The sequence below is a fragment of the Mastigoproctus giganteus genome, chromosome 8, assembly GCF_048544385.1.
Source record: "Mastigoproctus giganteus isolate SK-2022 chromosome 8, ASM4854438v1, whole genome shotgun sequence".
NCBI lineage: Eukaryota > Metazoa > Arthropoda > Arachnida > Uropygi > Thelyphonidae > Mastigoproctus > Mastigoproctus giganteus.
This window is the reverse complement of record NC_143582.1, coordinates 134,705,813-134,726,799: the sequence shown is the minus strand read 5'-3', so window position 1 is coordinate 134,726,799 and position 20,987 is coordinate 134,705,813. Positions and strand designations below refer to the sequence as shown.

Below are 20,987 nucleotides of genomic sequence, written 5' to 3'. Positions count from 1 at the left end.
CATCTTTCTCTATTCCATGCCCTGGTTGGCCAGTTTCCTCCTGCAGGGCACCACTAAATTGTAAAATGTTTTTGCTCTTAATTTGTGAAATTAATCCCTTTAGCTCTTAATTTGTGCTTCCTACAGCATCAGCTCTATTGGCTAAAGGCCAGAGGTGCAAACAATGCATACTCCAGTCTTTCGAAATCAGTTTATTATATGGAGATTTTCTTCGTTATATGGAAACTATTTTCAACGTAATGGCCACGGGGAAATCAAAAAAGTTCGCTACATAGAAAAATTCGCTATATGGAATTTCGTTAAAGAGAGGCCCGATTGTATTTTGCACACAGTTTTTAGTTGTAATGCATCTGAATAGTTAAAATCATATGTTGATTTAACCCCCTTTTAAAAAATTGTACGATTTAGAATTGTATCCAGGTTTAGTATAATTATATGTCCAGGAAACTTAAAAGGGGACTAAGTTTTCTAGTTTCACTAGTTTATTAGGAAGAGATTATGTGCACAGAAATATTTAGTTAGAACAATGATATTTGAATGTTTTGTTTGTTCATTTATTAGCTTATCAAAAACCTAATTTTCATCAATACATGATGATTATATAATCCAGGGGTGTGCTAAAAAGGACTTGCATGGGGAGGGGGTGGGCTGCATTAAGTCCCTTATGAAATTTTTACAGATCGAGTCCCTTGTTTAAAAAAAAAAAAAAAAAAAAAAAAAAAACTGGACTGTCTTAAGACAGTCCAGTTTTTTTGTGCTTTTTTTTGGGATGATGACACTTAGCTGAAAACCTTGCAACCCCCTTTTAACAATTTGGTAGCTCACTTCCTGGGATAATCCATTTCTTTATAAGTTAAATGAAATGATATTTTCTGTGGTGGGGTTTTCATTGAATTCAAATGCAGTAAGATTCTTACTGCTTTTTGTTGAATCTGTTCCAATGAATGTCTTGGCAGGTCAGGACCTGCCATGATATGTTCAGTTAACCAGATTGGAGATGCATATTCTAAAAGATACATCCTGTTTACCAGATTTTAGATACATGCTCTTAAATATGTAACTCTGGTTACATCATATATATGTAACCAGAGTTACATATAAATGATGAAATATGAGCAGATTTTTAAACAGTAGTGAACATCTATAAATGACTCCTAGGTTTCTATAAGCATATTTGGCAATTTCTATTAAATGTGATGTGAAAGCTGCATTGGAAGCAAAAATGACTCATTAGTCCTTGTGGATGGATTCTTGATATATTTGCTTATTATTTTTTTCATAATTATAGAATTTCAATTTTATTATTATTAATATTGAATTTGGAAATAATGAGCATTAGATTTTCTTGTGAACCAGTTACCAGTATTTAAACAGCTTGAATAAGTCAATCATGTTTCACATGAAAGGAAACATTTGTCAGTAGTTTAATGTGTATGTGCATATGGTAATAAATGGATGGAAGAATCCTTAAACTTCAGAGATAGGTCATTAATATAAATTTTCAGTAGCAAAGGCTCCTAGTGAGAGGGCTTACTGCTCCTACTTCCTGTATATTACATAGGCAGAGATGTAGGGGCTGTGCTTGGTTTAAGTTATTAAGGACCCTGATACATATGTATTTTTAGAGGCCCTCTGGACCAACAGTAATTATGTTATTCCCCCCTCCACACACACACTCAACCTTAGGGACCCCCATGCCACTGCACTCTCAATAAATCCACCTTGCTAGTGTGTTGTGCAGAGAGAGCTGATTTGTTTACGTTCCACCCTCATGATACTCACTAGTACCATATATACCAGGGGTTACCAATAATTTTCTTCGTGTTGCGTCTTAGAAAATATGTAACTCATGTTTGTATTAGTTAAAATGTGATTTGTCACAGTCCACACTCTTTTTGGCATAAAATGTCAAATAAATATTGTTAACATATATTTTTTATTTCCTTTGATTAGAGAACACAAATAAAGATGCAGTCAGTATAACACAATTGATTTTTTAAATATACATCAAGTTAATGGAACTTACAAAAATAAAAAAACTTAAATAATTGTTTTGTGCACAAATTATTAAAATTTAAGTCCAGATCACCTCGCAGTTCATGAAAAATCATTGGCAGTCTGAATGCAGACTAGTTCATTAGTTGGTGACCCCTGATATATAGTGTTATGCAAAGACATGTAACCTCTTCTCTGAAGGTTTTCATATTTCTGATTAAAGTTTACATTTTTTCCTAGATGCCTTTTACACTTGTTTTTGTAAAGCTTTGAAATTACCATGTTTGTTATACAGTATTGTAAATTAACATTTATTTTCCCTCTAAATGTTCAATAAGTTCTGGGGAGGTGAGAGAGAGAGAGATTCCATCACCTTGTTTTTCTTGCTGTGTTGTCAACCCTATCATTGTTTTTTTGTTGTATACTTGGTTAATGAAGTTTACTGTTTTTTTTTTTTTTTTTTTCATATTTCTTATTAGCATAATTATTGTTTTTCCCCAACCCCCTATTTTCTATAGGGCCTTGGTATTGCCAAACGTGTAGTCGCCGTCAGTCTAAAAGTGTCCATTTGATATCAGATAAGTAATTTGTCATTTTGTTATTAGCTGCACACTTATTGCTGACTATGGACATTTTGTCTTGCCCATCAATATCTAGCTAAACTGTTCAGTGCTTTCAGTAGTGTTGAAAGTGAGATTATGAAAGGCTGTTCCTAAGAGTTACAAGTTAGCACTATGGGCATGTTACATCACTGTGGAATTTCTCGTACTTTTTGTGTGCTAAGTTGCATATCTTAACCTACTATCAGTACTTCTAAATCACGAGAAGGTTTATTTATAGCCAAAATGTATGCCAGCAGCTGCACTGCTTTTACTTCATTTGGCACCAAGATCTCCAGAAAAATGCATCCTCTGCTATACTGTAGCTCAAGAAGTTATTAGTTTTAAAGTGCAGCCAGACCTTCTATTTGCAGTGCAGTGGCCTTTTGAGACTAAAAAAAAAAAAAAAATCCTCCCACATATTGTTTGGAACAAGCATTCTGAACGACCTTTCTGCAAGGCAAGAAACATGTGGGAAAACCCTAACCTATGGAAAATACATCCCCAGTATCTGGAGACACTGCTACAACCCTTCCTGATGGTAATAACTGCCTAAAACCTGTGGAAAAACCCTAACATATGGAAAATACATCCCCAGTATCTGGAGACCCTGCTACAATCCATCCTGATGGTAATAGCTGCCTAAATTGTCTAGGTGAAAAGTAAGTGAAAAGTTTTTAAAGTAGTCAATCAATATTGTTTTTGCAAAATCAAGCACTGCAGCAGGCCATCCCACAGCTGATAAGTGCTCTCCACTGCCTTCCTCTTTGCCTCAAAGATCACCTTTTATTCCTGAGCCCAATCAGAAATTGCAGTCCTTCGTGACTTCTGACCCAAGTAAAACCTGAAGATGAAATCCTGGCCCAGGTTGGTCATCACTGCCCAGTCTTTAAAACTGACCAAGAAATGCAAACTATACCACTGTAAGCTGCCTGCCTCCATGGGAACCCATTTTGCCCTTTGATATGTACCATAAAACAGTTGTACACCATTGGAGAAAATGCAGCAACTCTCATGATCCTTATAAAATTAAAAATTAACTAGGTCATTCAGGATAGGCTTGAAGGATTGATTAACTCCATCTGCACCAGCATTCCTACAGCAAGTAACAGAGGTAGGCCCAAGCCCACCCAAGAATACATTTTTGTGTTGCTTAACAGGTCCAAGTAATCAGGATTCCCTTACATGCAAATCCTTTGAGATCCCCAACTTATCTAAATGGTCACATCATCAGCTCCAGCATGCACAATCTTCTGGCACCAATTAAGGTAAACCATCTCCAAACAGTTTTCTGCAGACCAGAATCCCACAGTCATTTTCCACACCACGAATCTTTGGATGTCTACCCAGAATGGGTATACATCCATATTCTCTCATGTGCCTTAGCAACCCCAATATCACCTCTCCCCTGGACACCTATCACTCATTCATGCAGCACAGCTGGAATTTGACTTTGTCAAATCCTCTTAGTCCTATCAACTCCTGGGGAAGGGGGGGGGTCCTCTCCTTAATAGTCAATGAACTATCCATTTTGTCAACTCATCTGCAGCCAGTGCATGCATTATCTCCAAGAATCTTAGTGAAGAAACACCAAATTGAAGAAGCACAAGGAATGGCTACAGTACCAAAATTAGAGGTATACATGAACCTAACATCCTTGGTGAATACAGTACAGGAACACATTTTTATCTCACCTGGCACTCCAGTTGACTCCAGCGCTTTTAGCAGGAGTGTTTTCTTTGAACAACTAAATCAAGATTAAAAGTTTTTCAACTCAGAATGAGAAGCCGAATGTACACAACCTCTGACATTAATATGATCACTACAAGCTCAAAAATGTTTCTATAATGTACTTTCTATGAAAAGTTTGCTTTGCTCTCAGAACCTTTGATCACAGTGGGCAAAACTAAGACAGACAGGATTAACAACCATTGGAATTCCATAGCTGACTCAGTACAGTGCATACTCTACAGAGAGCCTCCCTATTATTTATCTATACTGCCAGTCAGCTTAGAGAGTTATTTTGATCAACCACACACACACACACACATAGGCTAGTCTGTGTGTGTGTGTCCTGCTAGTCTCAATGCATGTATATAATACCAACCAAAGAGGTCCCTACCATACAAGAAAAATACCTGAAACAAACCTTGTCACTACTGACAGAACATAAAAGTATAAAATAAAACTTTATTAAAAATACGATAAAAATAAAGTAAAGGCAGTTTTCACTTTACGAGTTCCCGGGTTTATGAGTTCTTTTTTTTTTTTTTTCAAGTATCAACAAAATCGAAAATATGAACATTAATTTGCAATAAATAAATACTAAACGTTCATAAATACAACATTTAAAACCACAGGCATAGGTATACATTACACTGCTACTGTGTACTGTATTGTATACAATATTTCCTGCTGTAGTAGTACTGTATTGTATACAATACAGCAGAGATCGTACAAAATGAAACGGAGGATGCGGAAAGGTCAGGGAATGACCACCGCATGTCCCGGAGCAATACGGCCTTAGTTGCTAATGCTCCTAAAAAAAAAAAAAAAAAAACCCCAAATAACAAACAAAATGAAACAGAAGTGGTTGTTAATATTGCTAACCAATTCCAGCTTGAGGGTTCCACAAAATATGTTACCGATCTGCTTCAAGCACATGGTACAGAGCTCACAAATGAAGACCTCCTTGAAATGGCAAAATGTGAAGAAGCCAAGGAAAAAGATTTAACAGCTGAAATTCCTGTTCGTTCGTTCACTTTCAAGGGGCTTAATGAAGCTTTTCAACACAGAAAAAGCAGTTCCGATTTTCGAGTAACGTGATACAGATTTAAACAATGCTTATGTATTCTGTCATGAAATTTATAAAGAGAAGACTGTCTTGGAAACTAACGACTCTTGAAGCATTTTTGAAGAAGAAGACAACTCCTTGTGTTTCCAACAATGAGTGATAACCATTGAGTGTGCATTTAGTCGATGATAAAGAAAAACAAACATTCTTTAACATTTGTATGACATAAATGATTCCTTTATTATTATAATTCGCTTGATTTTAAGGGCCATGTTTTCATTTCTTTGGATAAGTAAATCATTGTTTAAGCATAAACTGTCATTTCGTTAACTTTTACTTAACATTATTATGGTCAAATTTCATTGTTTTTAACATTACGTCTATGGGAAATAAATTCCCGCTTTACAAGCGCACACTAGGAATGAATTAACTCGTAAAGTCAAGAACTACCTGTACAATATATGGAAACTTATTAAGAATAGTAATAAAATATAGACAGATGTGTGCTAAAAGTGATAAAAGTATGTACTAAAAGCAATAAGAACAAAAACAAAATATACATTAAGAAGCTTTCAGAGCAAATGTACTCCTTTATCAACTTAGAAGGATAGTATGACCATCATTATATTCTGCAGGCGTACAAAATATACACATGTGTTACAACAAACCAGCACAGTTCATGAATGGTTAAAAAAAGGGGGGAACAAAACATCAGCCATCAGGCTTTGCAGAAGTAGGCCAACGTATATTTGCCAAGTTATAAGCTTGCTGTCTTTCATTGTGTCATAAAATAACCACTTCCATAATAGGGTGTATGTGGGTTCCACCAATGCAATTAATTTTGGAACCCTCTACAGCTATGTGGAGTGTTTCCAACCAGGAGTGATGATGAGAATCATATGTGCAGTCCAAAATTTCATCACTGGAATGTGGGTTACAATTAACATGCTGCTCACACCAGTAATGCTCAGCAACAGCAGAGGGGGCAAAGTTGCCTGATGAATAGCCCCTGTACTCTGAGATGCAATTGCAAAGCTTCCAATCAGACTTGCCACTATAATACGCCCTACAATCTGGGCATGTGATCCAATTAACAGGATCGGCATTTAGCAGTAAGGGAATGTCAAATTTAACTCTGGAACCATTGATTGCAACTTCCTGCCAGGGAGCTGCTCACAACCAATATGGCAGCATTGCAACACCCTAACAAGATGTGCAGATATGCCCGGATAGTGAGGAATATAAGCAGTGGTAATAAACTCACTATTGCAATCCAAATGGGAAACAGAATTATTCCCATGTAATTGAAATCTATCCAAAACATGAGGGTTTGGGGGGGAATATCCACACCTAGACAAATCCATCCTGACCTTAGAAATCTCAGCATTCCTATTGGCAGCGTAATCACAGTGGGACCATGCTCAACTAAATAATGCTCATGCTGTGCTATGCATGTGTCCTGGGACATATGCATAGCACTTTTAATTGGTGAACTGTCCTTGGCACATTTGTTTTCTATATACTGAGGCCACCAAATGAGAACCCATATGTCAAAACTAAGACATCTAGAAACAGAAGAGCATGATCTACCTCTAACTCCATAGTAAAAAAGATATAAGATGACAAGGAATTGAAATATTGGTGGAGCAGTGCTTTTCTGATCTGTGGGGAATGACTGCACACACACACAACATCCTTTTGTTGCCATCATCAGTCTCATTGCTGTCCTCTCCACCCATTCCAACAGATTCACATCCTTCCTAAAATTAGGCTTTCTGCATCTTTATGCAATATTTAGAATTTGTCCTAACCATTGTCTTATACAATGCAATAATAACCTCCTTGTTTCTGCTGGCAAAATTCCTGCCATATCATTCCCAAAATCCCTATGGGCTGCCCTAGCAGTCTATCTACACTGCTCAGAAAACTTCTCAGACTGTAGTTACCCCTAGATCACTTTCATTTTCCACGTTGAGTGTGTGGAAAATGAAAATACTTACTATTTAATTGATATATTATTCTGGGATTGCTGCTACATTTTTCAGTGTTAAACTTAAATTTCCACAACCAATCAAGTCTAATTTTTCTAAGTCTTTTTGTAATATTATGCCTTGATTCTTGTCATTAACCACCCTGCCACTTAAACTTGATATGCCTTCATCAATATTGTTAATAAATACTGAAAATGATATGGGGATTTAATATTGTTAATAAATACTGAAAATGGTATGGGGACCAGCAACAAACCTTCAAGAATTCTACTAGTAACATTAATCCAAAAAAAAGGAGTGCCCATTTATAACTACCTCTGTCTTCTGCCACTTAACCATCCCTTTATCTATAGCAGTAACTTTTCCTCCCTAATGCCACACTGCTTCAATTTTACTGTGGTCTTTCATGTGAAAAAGTTATCAAAAGCTTTAATAAAATCCAAGAATATGATGTCAAAATTATTTTTTACATCTGGTTCCTTTGTTTTATGGTAGCTAATCAGAGTAGTCAGACAAATTTCCCCCTTAAGAAATTCATGATTTCCCTATAACTCCATTCCTGTCATGAAAATACTGCAATACTTCTTTAACCACTAACTCTATTATTTTCACTGGAACAGAGGGTAAAATTATGTGTTTCTGATTGCTTACATTGTGCTTTGGGATCCTTTTTGTTAATAGCAGAGAGAGAGAGAGAAAGAAAAAAAGAGTGTGTTGCACATCTCCAATCTATAGTGACCTCCCATGAATTCAAGAATACTCTCATAATCATGGCTAAATGTTTAGTTACCTCTTTTGCTGCTGCTTTTAATGTAATTGGATAGATTCTATCAGCCAAAGGCTCTTTGTTTACTTCAAGCTTTAACAATCTCTTCTCCACTTCCTTCTCAGTTATCATAGTCATCTAACTCCAAGATATAACTAGGAGTACTTTTGGTGTTCCCATCTCTAAAAACTTTTTTCTTTTGCATGTGAATGTGGGTAGAAAATATTTATTTAGTTTTATAGCAACCAGCACATTATTATTAGTATTAATAGTGGTAAATAATGCAAGAAAGCAAGCTTAGTATCAGCCAAAAAAAAAAAAAAAAAAAATTCCATTTCACCTCTCCATCTCTTCCAGTAGTTTGTCTAGTTCTTCCTTGAACTTATTCAAACTACTCACATCTGTTCTGCAACCATCCTTCCTCAATTTAAATATATGCCTCACCCCATGTGCATAGTCTGAGAAACAGGAAGAATCCTATCAGCACATTGAGTTTGCTCAAGCCATTCAAAGCCTTAAACACCTTCATCAGATTACCTTGCAGTGCCTAGTTTCCAGATGCTGCAATTTACAGAATTGAAGCTTTATTTGGTAAACCCCCTTGTTCCCCTCACCAATCTCTTTGCCCACATTTACCCATTCCAGTAACTCTACATCCTTCCTAAAATCAGGCCTCCAGACCTGTATGCAATACTCATAATGTGGCCTGACCTTATACAATGGATTAATCACCTCCTTGCCCTTGCTAGCAATATTCCTGTATATCATTGACAAAACCCCATGAGCTGTCCTGACATCTAACTATACTGAGCTAGATGATTTTCTAATAACTGAGAGGAAAGTGGAGGAGAAATTGTTCAGGATAAACATAAAAAAGGCACCCGGGGTGGGTGGGATCTATCCAGTTATATTAAAGGAGGCAGCAAAGGAAGTAAGCAAACCCCTAGCCATAATTATTGAGAGCTTCTTTGGACTCGGGGGAGGTACCCATAGACTGTAGATGTGCAAATGTAACCCCAATTCACAAAGGAGGATCAAAGGCTGACACAAATAATTATAGACCTGTTAGTTTAACTTCGGTTCCAGGAAAATTAATGGAGGCACTGGTTAAAGAAGCACTGCAGGATCATCTAGACAAGAATTCAGTTATAGCTCAGACACAGCATGGTTTTGTTAAGGGCAGGTCTTGTCTGACCAATTTGATTGGATACTATGATGTAGTCACAAAAGAACTGGATGCAGGGAATAACTTTGATATTATATATTTGGATCTTAGAAAGGCTTTTGATACTGTTGTGCATGGAAGACTGCTGCACAAATTGGAGCAGTGTGGCATTGGGGACAGATTGTTGCTATGGATAAAGGGATGGTTGAGTGGCAGAAGACAGAGAGTGGTAATCAATGGACACTGCTCATCGTGGACTAATGTTATTAGTGGAGTTCCTCAGGGTTCAGTGTTGGGTCCATTGTTGTTTTCTGTATTTATAAATGATATTGATGATGGTATATCAAGCTTAATGTCCAAGTTTGCAGACGATACAAAGGTTGGCAGGGTTGTTAAGGACACTACTGATGCTATGCTGCTGCAACAGGATCTGGAAAGGTTGAGCAGATGGGCTGAGAGGTGGCAAATGAAGTTTAACATTGACAAATGTAAAGTACTATATATGGGAAACAGTAACCCCAGAGCAACGTATCAACTCTGTGGTACTACGCTGACAGTGGTCGAGAATGAAAAGGACCTGGGGGTAATTGTGCAGGCAGATATCAAGTTCTCTGAGCAGTGCAGACGAGCTGCAAGAGTAGCTCATGGTGTCTTGTCAATGATATACAGGAATTTTTCTAGCAGGGATAGGGATGTGATTATTCCCTTGTATAAGGCATTGGTCAGACCACACCTTGAGTACTGTATACAGGTCTGGAGGCCTCATTTCAAGAAGGATGTAGAGCTGCTGGAACGAGTACAGAGAAGGGCAACAAGATTAGTGAATGGAACAAAGGGTTGCTCTTACGAAGAAAGGCTTAAGTTTTGCAAATTACAGAGTCTGGAGACTAGGCATCGGCGAGGTGATCTGATAGAGGTGTATAAGGCTTTGAATGGCTTGAGCATGCTCAATGCCGATGGGATTCTTCCTCTTGCTCAGAATAATCACCTGAGAGGGCATAAATTCAAATTGAGGAAGGACGGATGTCGGATAGATGTATGGAAATTTGCCTTTAGCCAGCGGGCAGTTGGTTTGTGGAATAGACTTCCATCACTTGTTGTTGAAGTTGATAGCCTAAACAAATTTAAGGCTCAGCTGGACAGGTATTTCGAACGAACGGAGGGGTAAAATGGGAGTAGTGGTTGTGTTTTTTTTTTTTTTTTTTTTTTTTGGCTGATGCTGAATAAGCTTGCTTTCTTGCATCATATGCCTCTACTAAATGCTAATGCTCAGAGAACTTCATATCTGCACCAGGTCCTTTTAATTTGCCACTACCCTCAGTGTACTATCACACAGTTGATACATTACTCTGAGGTTACTGCTCCCCATATGCAGTACCTTGCATTTGTCAATGTTAAACTTCAATTACATTTCTGAGCCCATCTGCCTAAGTTTTCTAGATCTTGTTGCAGCAGCATACCTTCATTACTGTCAGTAACCACGCAGCCAACATTTGTATCATCTGCAAACTTAGACATTAAGCCTAATATACCTTCATCAATTATCATTAACAAATACAGAAAACAACAATGGCTCAGCACTGAACCCTGGGGGACTCCATGAATAACATTAGTTCACGAAGAACAGTGTCCATTGATAACCACTCTCTGTCTTCTCCCACTCAACCAGCCCTTTATTCATAGTAGTAACTTGCCCTTAATACCATACTGCTCCAATTTGAACAGCAGTTTTTATGTGCAACAGAATCAAAAGCTTTCCTGAAAACTTTCCTAGTACAGTCATCGGTCACGAAATTTATCATACTAAAATTTGGCTGCTGCTTGCTGCATTCACCCAGTGAACAACATCTGAGTAGGACAACTTGTGACCTTTGTGTGTGTGTGTGTCTGCATTAGGCTACTTCTGCTTAAAATATTACTGTGATTTTGTGAATACCCATGGGGTGATGGACAAAAGCCTAAAAGGGCCAAGAAAATGATGAGTTTGAATGAGAAAGTGCAGATTCTAGATAAATGTCGAGAAGGGCTCACAAAAAAACAAGAAACTAAGACCAGAGGGCAGTGTGAAATGGTGGAATTCTTACTGCTAAATATGTGGCTTATTTACTGTTCATTTGGATTGAAGACCAGCAGCACAAGAAAAACAACTGCCTCTGAACACTAAGGCCCTCGTTCTTTACAACAGATTTAACTCTCTGTTCTAGGAGCACCACAGAAATCACTTTCATTGCCAGCAAAGGCTGATTGCAGAAATTCAAGAGGCGTTATTCACTCCGTAATGTAAAGATTGTGGGTGAATCTGCTTCAGCTGATCATGAGGCTATTAAGGCCTATGCTGCACAACTCAAGAAACTCATTGAGGAGAAGGGACATAAACCTAACAGGTTTTCCAATGCCAAAGAAACGGAATTATTCTGGAAGATGCCTCAGCACACCTATATAGCTGTCAAAGAGAAGAAGGCCTGGGATTCAAGGCAGAAGTCTCGACATCGGCCAACCCTGCTTCTTCTCCAGCCTCTGAGACCCCTATTACTGAGGAGTACTGAATCCTGTAGTGAATACCCGGTGCATGCCTTTTTTTAAACTATGTAATAAAATTTTTATACAGTATTTTTGAAACATGCATCTAAAATGTTACTCATTATTGTAAAACACGATTAAAACCTTTTAAACACATTTAAACGTTTTTCTGTTAATTGTAAATGGTTGCGTAAGCGGTTGCGAAAACATATGGAGCTATTTAGGCGAGAGTGCAGATTTTTGCGAATTTCACATTTTTGCGGGAAGTGTTACCACATAACCCCCACGAATATGGAGACCTGACTATATGATATCAAAATCATTTTTTGCATCCAGCTCCTTTGTCACTGTATTATAGTAGTATCTAATTAGATTGGTCAGACAAGATCTCCCCTTAAACTCATGCTGTGACTGAAGCATAACTGCACTCCGGTCTTCATGGACATGCATTGCTTCTTTAACCAGTGACTCCATTATTTTCCCTGGAACAGAAGTTAAGAGGTCTGTAATTACTCATGTTACCCTTTGTGAATTGGGGATGCATTTGCAAACATCTCCAGTCAGTGGGAACCTCCCCTGTATCCTAAGATGCTCTCATAATTCGAGGGCTTGGTGTCAGCCAATGTTAACTACAAAATTGCATTTTTGTTTCGAGACAACTTTAGTTTAACTGTATACAAATAACAATGCATATCATGTTATAGAAATGTATTTCTCTAGTAGTTTACAAGTTAGCTTGGGCTATAAGCACATTTCCGGTAAACCAAGAAAATGTCAAATGACCTTTTCTTGGTTAATTACAAAAACGTTTTCTACAAAATGATTTTGTTTTTAATGTTGTCTGAGACTTAACCCTTGAATTATGGCTAAGGGTTTGTTTATCTCCTTTGCTGCCTCCCTTAATATAATTGGATAGATCCCATCCCCCTCCCTAAAGAACTCCTCATGTGCAAATGTAGATGCAAAATACCTATTCAGCCTGTCAGCAACCTGAGCAGGATCATCAACAGTTAAACCATTGGCATCAAGTGGACCAATGTGATTCAGCCCCCTTCCTTCTAGAGCTTACATAAGTAAAGAAGTCTTTGCTGCTTTTCTCTTGGCTTGCCTAACTTCCTTTGTGATTCGATTGCAAAATAATTTATATCTACTGTAGGCATCTGTGTCACCTGGTAATTTATATGCATCCCATACATTTTCTTCTTAGGCACACATGTCTCATCAATTCATCTGACATCCATTTAGTTCTAAGCTTTGAACAGTATCTCTTAGTAGTAGCTTCTATGATTACATCCCCGAATGCTTCCCATTTTGAATTTGCTGTTGATGGCTTCATTAGGTGGTCCCACTCTATAGAATTTGAAAACTGTCCAGATTATTATAGTCACCTTAATGAAAGCAACTGCCTTTCCCTTTGCTCTTGACAGTAGTTGCATCTTTAAGTAAATTCCACATTAATATATTGTGATCACTGCCACCTAGTGGGTCTTTTATCTGCACTTTCTTAATGCAGGAAGGCTCATGGTGGTAACCAGATCTAGAGCATTACTTACTCTTGTCACCCCTCTGTCATTCTGATGCAGGAAACAGTCATCCAGTAAATCCACAAAAGTCTTTCTACAGTGTGAGTAACCAACTGACTGGGCCCAGTCAATATCTGGAAAGTTAAAGTTCCCCATTATGAGACTTCTGAATTATTGGCTCACTCTATATGTCTGTACAATTGTTCATTATACTCATTGTAATCAGTTGGCCAATAACATTCTTTCTCTCATCTCTAATTTTTGTTTTCTCGGTGATTACATCATACATTGACTCAACATTGCACTGAATGCACTGCCTTAGATTTTGGAACATACCATCTTCTACCCCCCCATCCTTTTCTGTCTGTACACATTGTACTCCATCAATATCATTGATAAATACAAAAAACAACAGTGGGCCCAACACTGAACCCTGGAGAGCTTCACTAATAACATTAGTCCATGAAGAGCAGTGTCCACTGATTACCACTTTGTCTTCTCCCACTCAACTATTTGTTTATCCATAGCAGCAACTTGCCCTTAATGCCCTACTACTCCAGTTTGTACAGTTGTCTTCCACACGCAACGGTATAAAAAGCTTTCCTAAAATCCAAGTACACGATATCAAAATTATTTTTTTGCATCCAGTTCCTTTATGACCACATCATATTATCCAATCAAATTTGTGAGGCAAGACTTCCCCTTAACAAACCCATACTGTATCTGAACTATAAATGCTGTCTTGTCTAGATGATCTTGCAGTGCTTCTTTAACCAGTGACTCCATTATTTTTCCCAGAACAGAAGTTAAACTAACAGGTCTATAATTACTCATGCCACCTTTTGACCCCCCCCCCCCTTTGTGAATTGGGGACACATTTGCACATCTCCAGTCCATGGGGATCTTCCTTGAGTCCAAGGAAGCTTTCATAATTATGGCTAAGGGTTTGCTTACTTCCTTTGCTGCCTCCTTTAATATAACTGGTTAGATCCCATCCCCCTAGTGCCTTTCTTATGTTTAACTTCAACAATTTCTCCTCCACTTTGCTCTCAGCTCTTAAAAAATCATTTAGTTCCTGCTAGAGTTTGATAAACTTCTGGCCTCCACTTCCCTACAGACTTCTTCATGTGTGACTAGTGTCTTGACTAACGTTATTCCAAGCGATCTGAAAGGTTCCCATAAAATTTATGAAAATGGGCATACTTCATGGACTTGACAGTCTAGATGATATCATAAAAGCTCTGTCAGGTTTAAGTTAGGCAATTGGGGTGGCCATGCCATAATTTGCAATATCCCCTCCTATTGTTTAGTTGCTAGAAAGTCTCTGCGCAGCTTAGACCTGTGCTTCAGATCAATGTCTTGTTGTGATATAAAATTTCTTCCACAAAATTAAAGTTCAGAGGATATTGCGTTTTGTTTAAGTATGTTTTTATGGCCTTCTTTTCTTAAAATTCTTACAATGATGATGATGTTGTCATCTACTCCAAAAACTCAGAAGCAACCCCATATCGTGATTGAACTACCACCATGCTTGACTGTAGGCACTAAACAATTTGGCACCATATTTTGTTTAGTTGGTCTCGTATATATGCTTGGATCCATCTAACCACAGTATGTTTTTCCAGTCAATCAGTGACCAATGTTGATGGCTCTTAGCCCAAACCAACCGTTCCTTTCAATTTTCTGGTTTTAATATGAGTTTTCAAACCACTACATGACCATTTGTTCAAGACAAAGTTTCACAGTGGATGTATGTAGACATGGGAGTTTCTCAGTTCCTATTGAACTCAGCAGCTCATAGTTCAGGTACAGTAAGTCATCGATTGGGTTTAGAAATCAGTGTTATGGTCTTATCCTGTACTTCTGTTGTTATGCGTGATCATCCTGATCGTGAATTTGTCCTTTAAATTGTCGGTCTCCTTGAATTGTCACATGTAGCTTGTACTCTTTAAATGAAACACCTAGATTTTTTTGCTAACACTTCTCGTGGAATAACTTTCTTTATACAGAGTTATAATAGTATTCGTTTCTTTTTCATCACTGAATTTCTTATTTCTTGCCATAGCCGGCCAGGCTAGCCAGGTGGGTAAAGTGCCTGCCTGGCAACCCAAAGGTCGCGGGTTCGATTCCCGCCTAGGGCTTGGATCAAAGTACTGCAAAAACCTTGGGAGATGCATTATGGCCACAGAAGCCGATGCGCCAACAACTACCAAAAAAAAAAAAAAAAATTTTCTTGCCATGTTTATCACAAAACACACGAAACTGATACCAAACACTCTTTTCGAATGATGGGTGTTCGGTTTAATTATGTTCAGCTGTTACTCCTCAATTTATATTATTGCAGAATCATCTACAATCTTCTGTAATATTGAAACAATACTCCCACATTCTAGAATCATCTACAATATTCTACCACATTCAGGAGTTGAATAGCTTTCTAGAATATTCTCAGATATTCTAGAAATTTCTTTAATATTATTTGTTTTTTAATTTTTATACATAATAGAAAATATTTTAATAAAAATTAGTAAACAAGTTGATCCAATTTTAATAATAATAAAAAAAAAACTTTGAAAATTAAGAAAAAATGAAACCTGATTCCAAACTTTTTGGCAGGAGTGTATTTGTTTGTTTCATAATGTCTTCCAGCAGGTCTTGAAATCCCTGACTCCTTGTTTTCCAGGTTGCTGCATGTTCTAATCGAAGCAGTGTAAGAATTACTTTCACCTCTGCCTGTGGTTACTGTTAATCTAGTAGTCTGTGTATCCTCCCCTCCCAGGCTAACAGTTTTCCAACCCATGTAACACTGCCTCAATAACATCAGCAAATATTCTTGCACCCCCTTCTATTTAGGTGCATCCCAGAAACAGTTTCTCCTGTTAATGAGCCCAAACCATGCTGAGAAAAATTCTATCCTGTGAGCCTTCTCCTGGGCTTAACTGATTTACTAGGCTCTATTATGTACCCTACCGTGGTGTTTGGGCAGAATGGCAGATGCGTTTAATTTCAATCCTAATGCACAACTTTTCCTCAATGTTGCTCTATACACGTTAATTAGATCCTCAGATCTTCTACCCTTAATATCATTAGTACCAACTTGTATAACAGTATTGCCTTTTGTACTCTTAAACAATATCAGCTCTGCAATTTCTTCAACTTTTGCTTTTGGCAGATGCGTCTTGTTCTATTTCAGCCATCCTGTTTGCAGTCCTAAATCCTATATTTCCTGTTTCCCTGACAATCAAGTCATCATCTCTAGCTGCTTCTTTTGGGACCAAGGAGCTCTACTTCGGCACCTCCGTAGCCAGGTGGGCAGGAGCAGCAGTGCGTAGCACATGTTTCTTGATTAGACCGGGGTTCGAGCCCGTGACCACCAAATACGGAAGATGCGGAAAGGTCAGGGAATGACCACCGCATATCCCCAGAGCAATATGACCTTAGTTGCTAATGCTCCTAAAAATCAAAAATAACAACAACAACATCTCTACTTCAGAGGATGTCATTGTGTTGTTGATGCTGGGACATGGGCTCAAGTTGTTGGACTGGGCAGCTAAGTGCTTGATGAGCCCCCTCTCTTTTAATCCTTTGAGGGGCATCAGCCCTATTCTTCAAGCCCTCATGTAATCCCATCAGAACACCAAATTGGCACTTAATCTTCTCATGCTCTTTGCAACGAACAGACAATGGCATAGCTGTATCATGTTCTGCTAGCTTCACAAAGAGGGCATCAGTAAAACACCTAACATAATCTTTGATTCATTGGAGAACTTTCTTTCATTCCTTCCACTTTGAGCCGTTGCTTTTCTCCTCTAGTGTGAGGCATTATTTTAGTCTAACTAATTTAAAAACAACTCGCAAAACTAAGAGATTGAAAAGAATAACACTGTTATGACAGAAGTACAAAATACATTATCCTAGATTACAAACTAAGTGATAAAATTATGTTATTAAAACATTTGTATTGCTATAATAGTTTATAAGCTCTAACAAAAACACTTCTGATACACTGCTACAAGACTACGTAAAAACTCTCCAAGTATTGCCTATATCAGAAGTTCCCAAACAAACTTTCTCGGTTCATGGTTCTCTTAGTGTCTCAGTAATTTTTTCACGGTGCCCCTAGGCCAAAAGAAATACCTAACAGTTTCGTTTATTAAGTAGTTAGGTCCAAACAACTTAATAAGTAATGTTGAAACTGTGAACTACCTCAAACTAGTAGTTCGCACGGTGTCCGACAGATGTTGAGTACCGCTGTGTTTCCCTCAAAAATTTAAAATATCCTGTGAGTTTGCTGTGCTGCACAGTTTGGGATCTGCTGGCCTATATCAATATCATAACAATGGTGGCAGAAATCGACTTTAGTTTATAAGAAAGTTCAAAGGCCAAGTAACAAACAAATTCACTAACTTAATCAGAGAAACACAAATAATAACCACATTACTATATTTTAATCAAAAATTACGAAAAACTAATCTTTAAGCAATAAAGAAAGTTCCATTTAGTGTCTTTCAAAAAAAGCATGGGCCAAATGTTTTTTTGAAAAGTACACTATATATTGCAAAAAACATTCTCAGCTCTGAGTAAACTTCCACTCCCAAATCTAACATAATTCTAAAATTGCTTGTATTGTCTTTGTGTCCTCTTATGGCCAATTGTTGAATACAGAGCACTAAATAAAAAAAAAAAATTTAAAGAGTACAACCTTGAATTTGACCATTTTTTTCTTTGTCATATCAGACCATGTACTAGGAAACAGTACTATCTGCTTTGTGCAATGGGAATTCAGATTCAGAATTCAATCTTGATTCAGATTTCTCTATGACAGCTAGGTTTTTTCTGTTTATTAAATTCCTTCCAGTTGTCAAAAACCACTGCACAAGAAAGAGTTTCAAACTATTGTTGAAAATGTTGTGAACTTTAGTTCATAAGCCTCACAAAATTTACAGAAAGCTTTATCATTATGTACTTTTTGTACATTATGATATATCATGATGTACAAAAAGTACATTATGTTGAGGTGAATGATAAACGAACAAAAAGTACAATCAGGTATACTTTTTGTTCTGGTTAACTCAGAATTGGCAACTTGTTTTGACAATATTTGAGTGTTTCATGCCTTCAAAATGGTGTTTTTTTCCTCTCTAGATTAGCTTCTGATCAGCTCATTTCAGTACAAAATAAGCATGAAGGCAACTACTGTTCTGAACACTGATATTGTTTTCTTTTCTGTTACTGGATAAATTTATCCATGATTTATAGATAGTGAAACAATACACACTACAAAATAGTTCAGCTCCTATTTAAACTTACGCATGCAGTTAAATTACTGAAAATTTGCATGACACAAAGATGAAAATTCCAGCTATGCAAAGCTCTATTTCTGTTCACTAGTTGTCCACCAACTCAGCTGCATCTATAAATGAGTAAACTTAACAAAATAAATTATTGAAAACAGAAGAATCCTATCAATAGCAGGAAACAAAAATTGTGTTTCACCCAAAAGAATTCCAACACAAACATCTGGCATTAGCTCTTGTCATTCAGCATCTTTCAGTCTGCACTGACACAGAGGCAAAGTGTTGTCATTCTGGATGAAGTGTAAACAATTTAAAATAGAAGCATTTTGTAGTGTATGCAAGAATTTTTTTATTATTATTATTATTATTATTAAATATGAACATTGTAAATAGATTTGTTCCCTCTTCTATCTCTCATAGTTCATAGTGACCATCTAACATGAAAGATCATTCTGATGACCAGTGATGTAGCTATTTTTTAATGTTGTTAGCATAAGGTGTATGTATGAATGTGCTGTTTCTACTACTACATTAATTATTTATTTATGCACTTGGAAGTGATTTTTTATGTTCTGAATTCTGTTTTATTTTAACTTGGCATTAAAATGATGCTTGTATTGTAAAAATGGATAGCTGTTTTCAGTCCCATTCATTTCTTTATTAAATTTAAAATATTTGAGATACAGTAATTTTAATTAAAATAGGGTGCAATACTTTCCCTCATTTCACTTTTGTATTGAAATTTTTGAAAGTCTAAGGCTGTGGCTGTAGTCAATACTTTATATTCATTTTGAATAACCACTTAAAATACATTTTTAAATTTAATATTCTAACTGGTTTTAGTTTCACTCTGATTAGTTTTACTATATTTTTATAACTTTCTTAGTTATATATTTTGTATTATATTTCTTTTATTCATTTTTTCAGTGAAATTGTTGATGGCCCTGTAGTAGATTCATCCCCAAGCAATATTGCTGAAGGTATTAATGAAGATGATGGATTGATAATTGACCTTCCGGAATGAGTCCTGTTTTACGCTAAGATGTCATTGAATTTAACCTCTTGTTAATTTATGCATATGATCATTAAATTTAATTTGTATATAAATATTAAATAATTCCACTGTAATAACACTGACATGATTTCTGAAATAGACATAGCTAAATATATCCTGTTAGCTCTCTCGTAATAATAATGGCTCTAATAAGTTTGATTAATGATACTGATAATTTTACAATATTTGGTTTAATTATCTGATCATGTTCTAAATCAGGGGTTTCCAGCCTGTGGGCTGGGTGTGGCCCATTTCCTCATATTGTGCAGCCATTAGGCATTATGCCCCCTTCCTCCCTCCCCAAGATTAAAGCTAGTGTGTAACAAAATATAGTTTCACACTGACTTTTTTTTAGGATAGCTGTTTTTAGTATTTCCCTCGATATGACACAGTATTATTATAACCATATAATAAGAATATTATTAGTGTCATGTAATAATGATGCTAGATTTTCATATTTGATTATTATGTATTACAAAATTATATTATAATAAGAATTTTTAATATTTACCATTTAAAAAATTAAACAGTAAATATTAAAAATTAAGGTCCTCCTTTTAAAAATGCATAATTACCAGTAAACCATAATTTGAGCCCACAGCCAAAAAGGGTTGGATGCCCCTGTTCTAGATGAAGAGAAATTTCATTTCCTTTTGTACCCACATTTACTTAACTTTAAAAGATTGTTTGTTGTAAATTAAATTTTTCTATGTATGATAATGTATTTCATAAAATTCATCCACTGTAGATAAGATTTTTTTCTGTTATAAATTTTGTCTTTTTCACTGTCCACCATTTGAAAAACATTTGTATTGATTCCATAACACTGAACAAGAAAATGAAAATAAGAATTTTTTTTTTTGCTTTTCATATGAAAAACTCAAATGCACTGAATTTAAAATAGAGTTTAAAATTCCATAGCAACTAACAGCGTATGTGAAATGAAAATGTATAATCCATATAAAATTTTCATTTACCCTTTTGACCCTCCATGGGCTGCACCCCTAATTAAACACTCATGTAACTGCTATTAGACTGTTTATTTTTTAACTATAATAAATTTTTAGTTTTTTTTTTCCTATTGAATTGAAAATGATCTTTTTCTTTGTTATTTTCAAAATATATCTTACTTTTCATAATTTGAAATTTCTAGTACTATGTATTCCCTACCCCTTCCCTTAATTTTTGACACTTCACCTGGCAAAATTTTGTACTCTTTGTTGTTTGGGAAAAAATAAAGCAGTTTACAGAAAAAACAAATTATCGAATGTCATTGGTGCAAA

At 36.4% G+C, this 20,987-nt stretch overlaps 1 protein-coding gene across 6 annotated transcripts in view; it reads left to right on the top strand.

The window, feature by feature from the left end:
• Positions 1-20,520, top strand: part of LOC150081834 (uncharacterized) — a 173,329-nt gene extending 152,809 nt beyond the window's left edge. For 3 of the 6 annotated variants that reach the window (XM_090378925.1, XM_090378923.1, XM_090378924.1), the window contains exon 9: positions 19,578-20,520. In XM_090378925.1, the coding sequence (XP_090235051.1) occupies positions 19,578-19,674 (97 nt within the window). In that variant the 3' untranslated portion in view covers positions 19,675-20,520. Of the gene's footprint in view, positions 1-2,513; positions 4,633-19,577 lie in introns of those variants that run through there. The other 3 variants (XR_016547254.1, XM_090378928.1, XM_090378927.1) reach the window with 3 other exon arrangements.
• Positions 20,521-20,987: the final 467 nt, after the last annotated feature.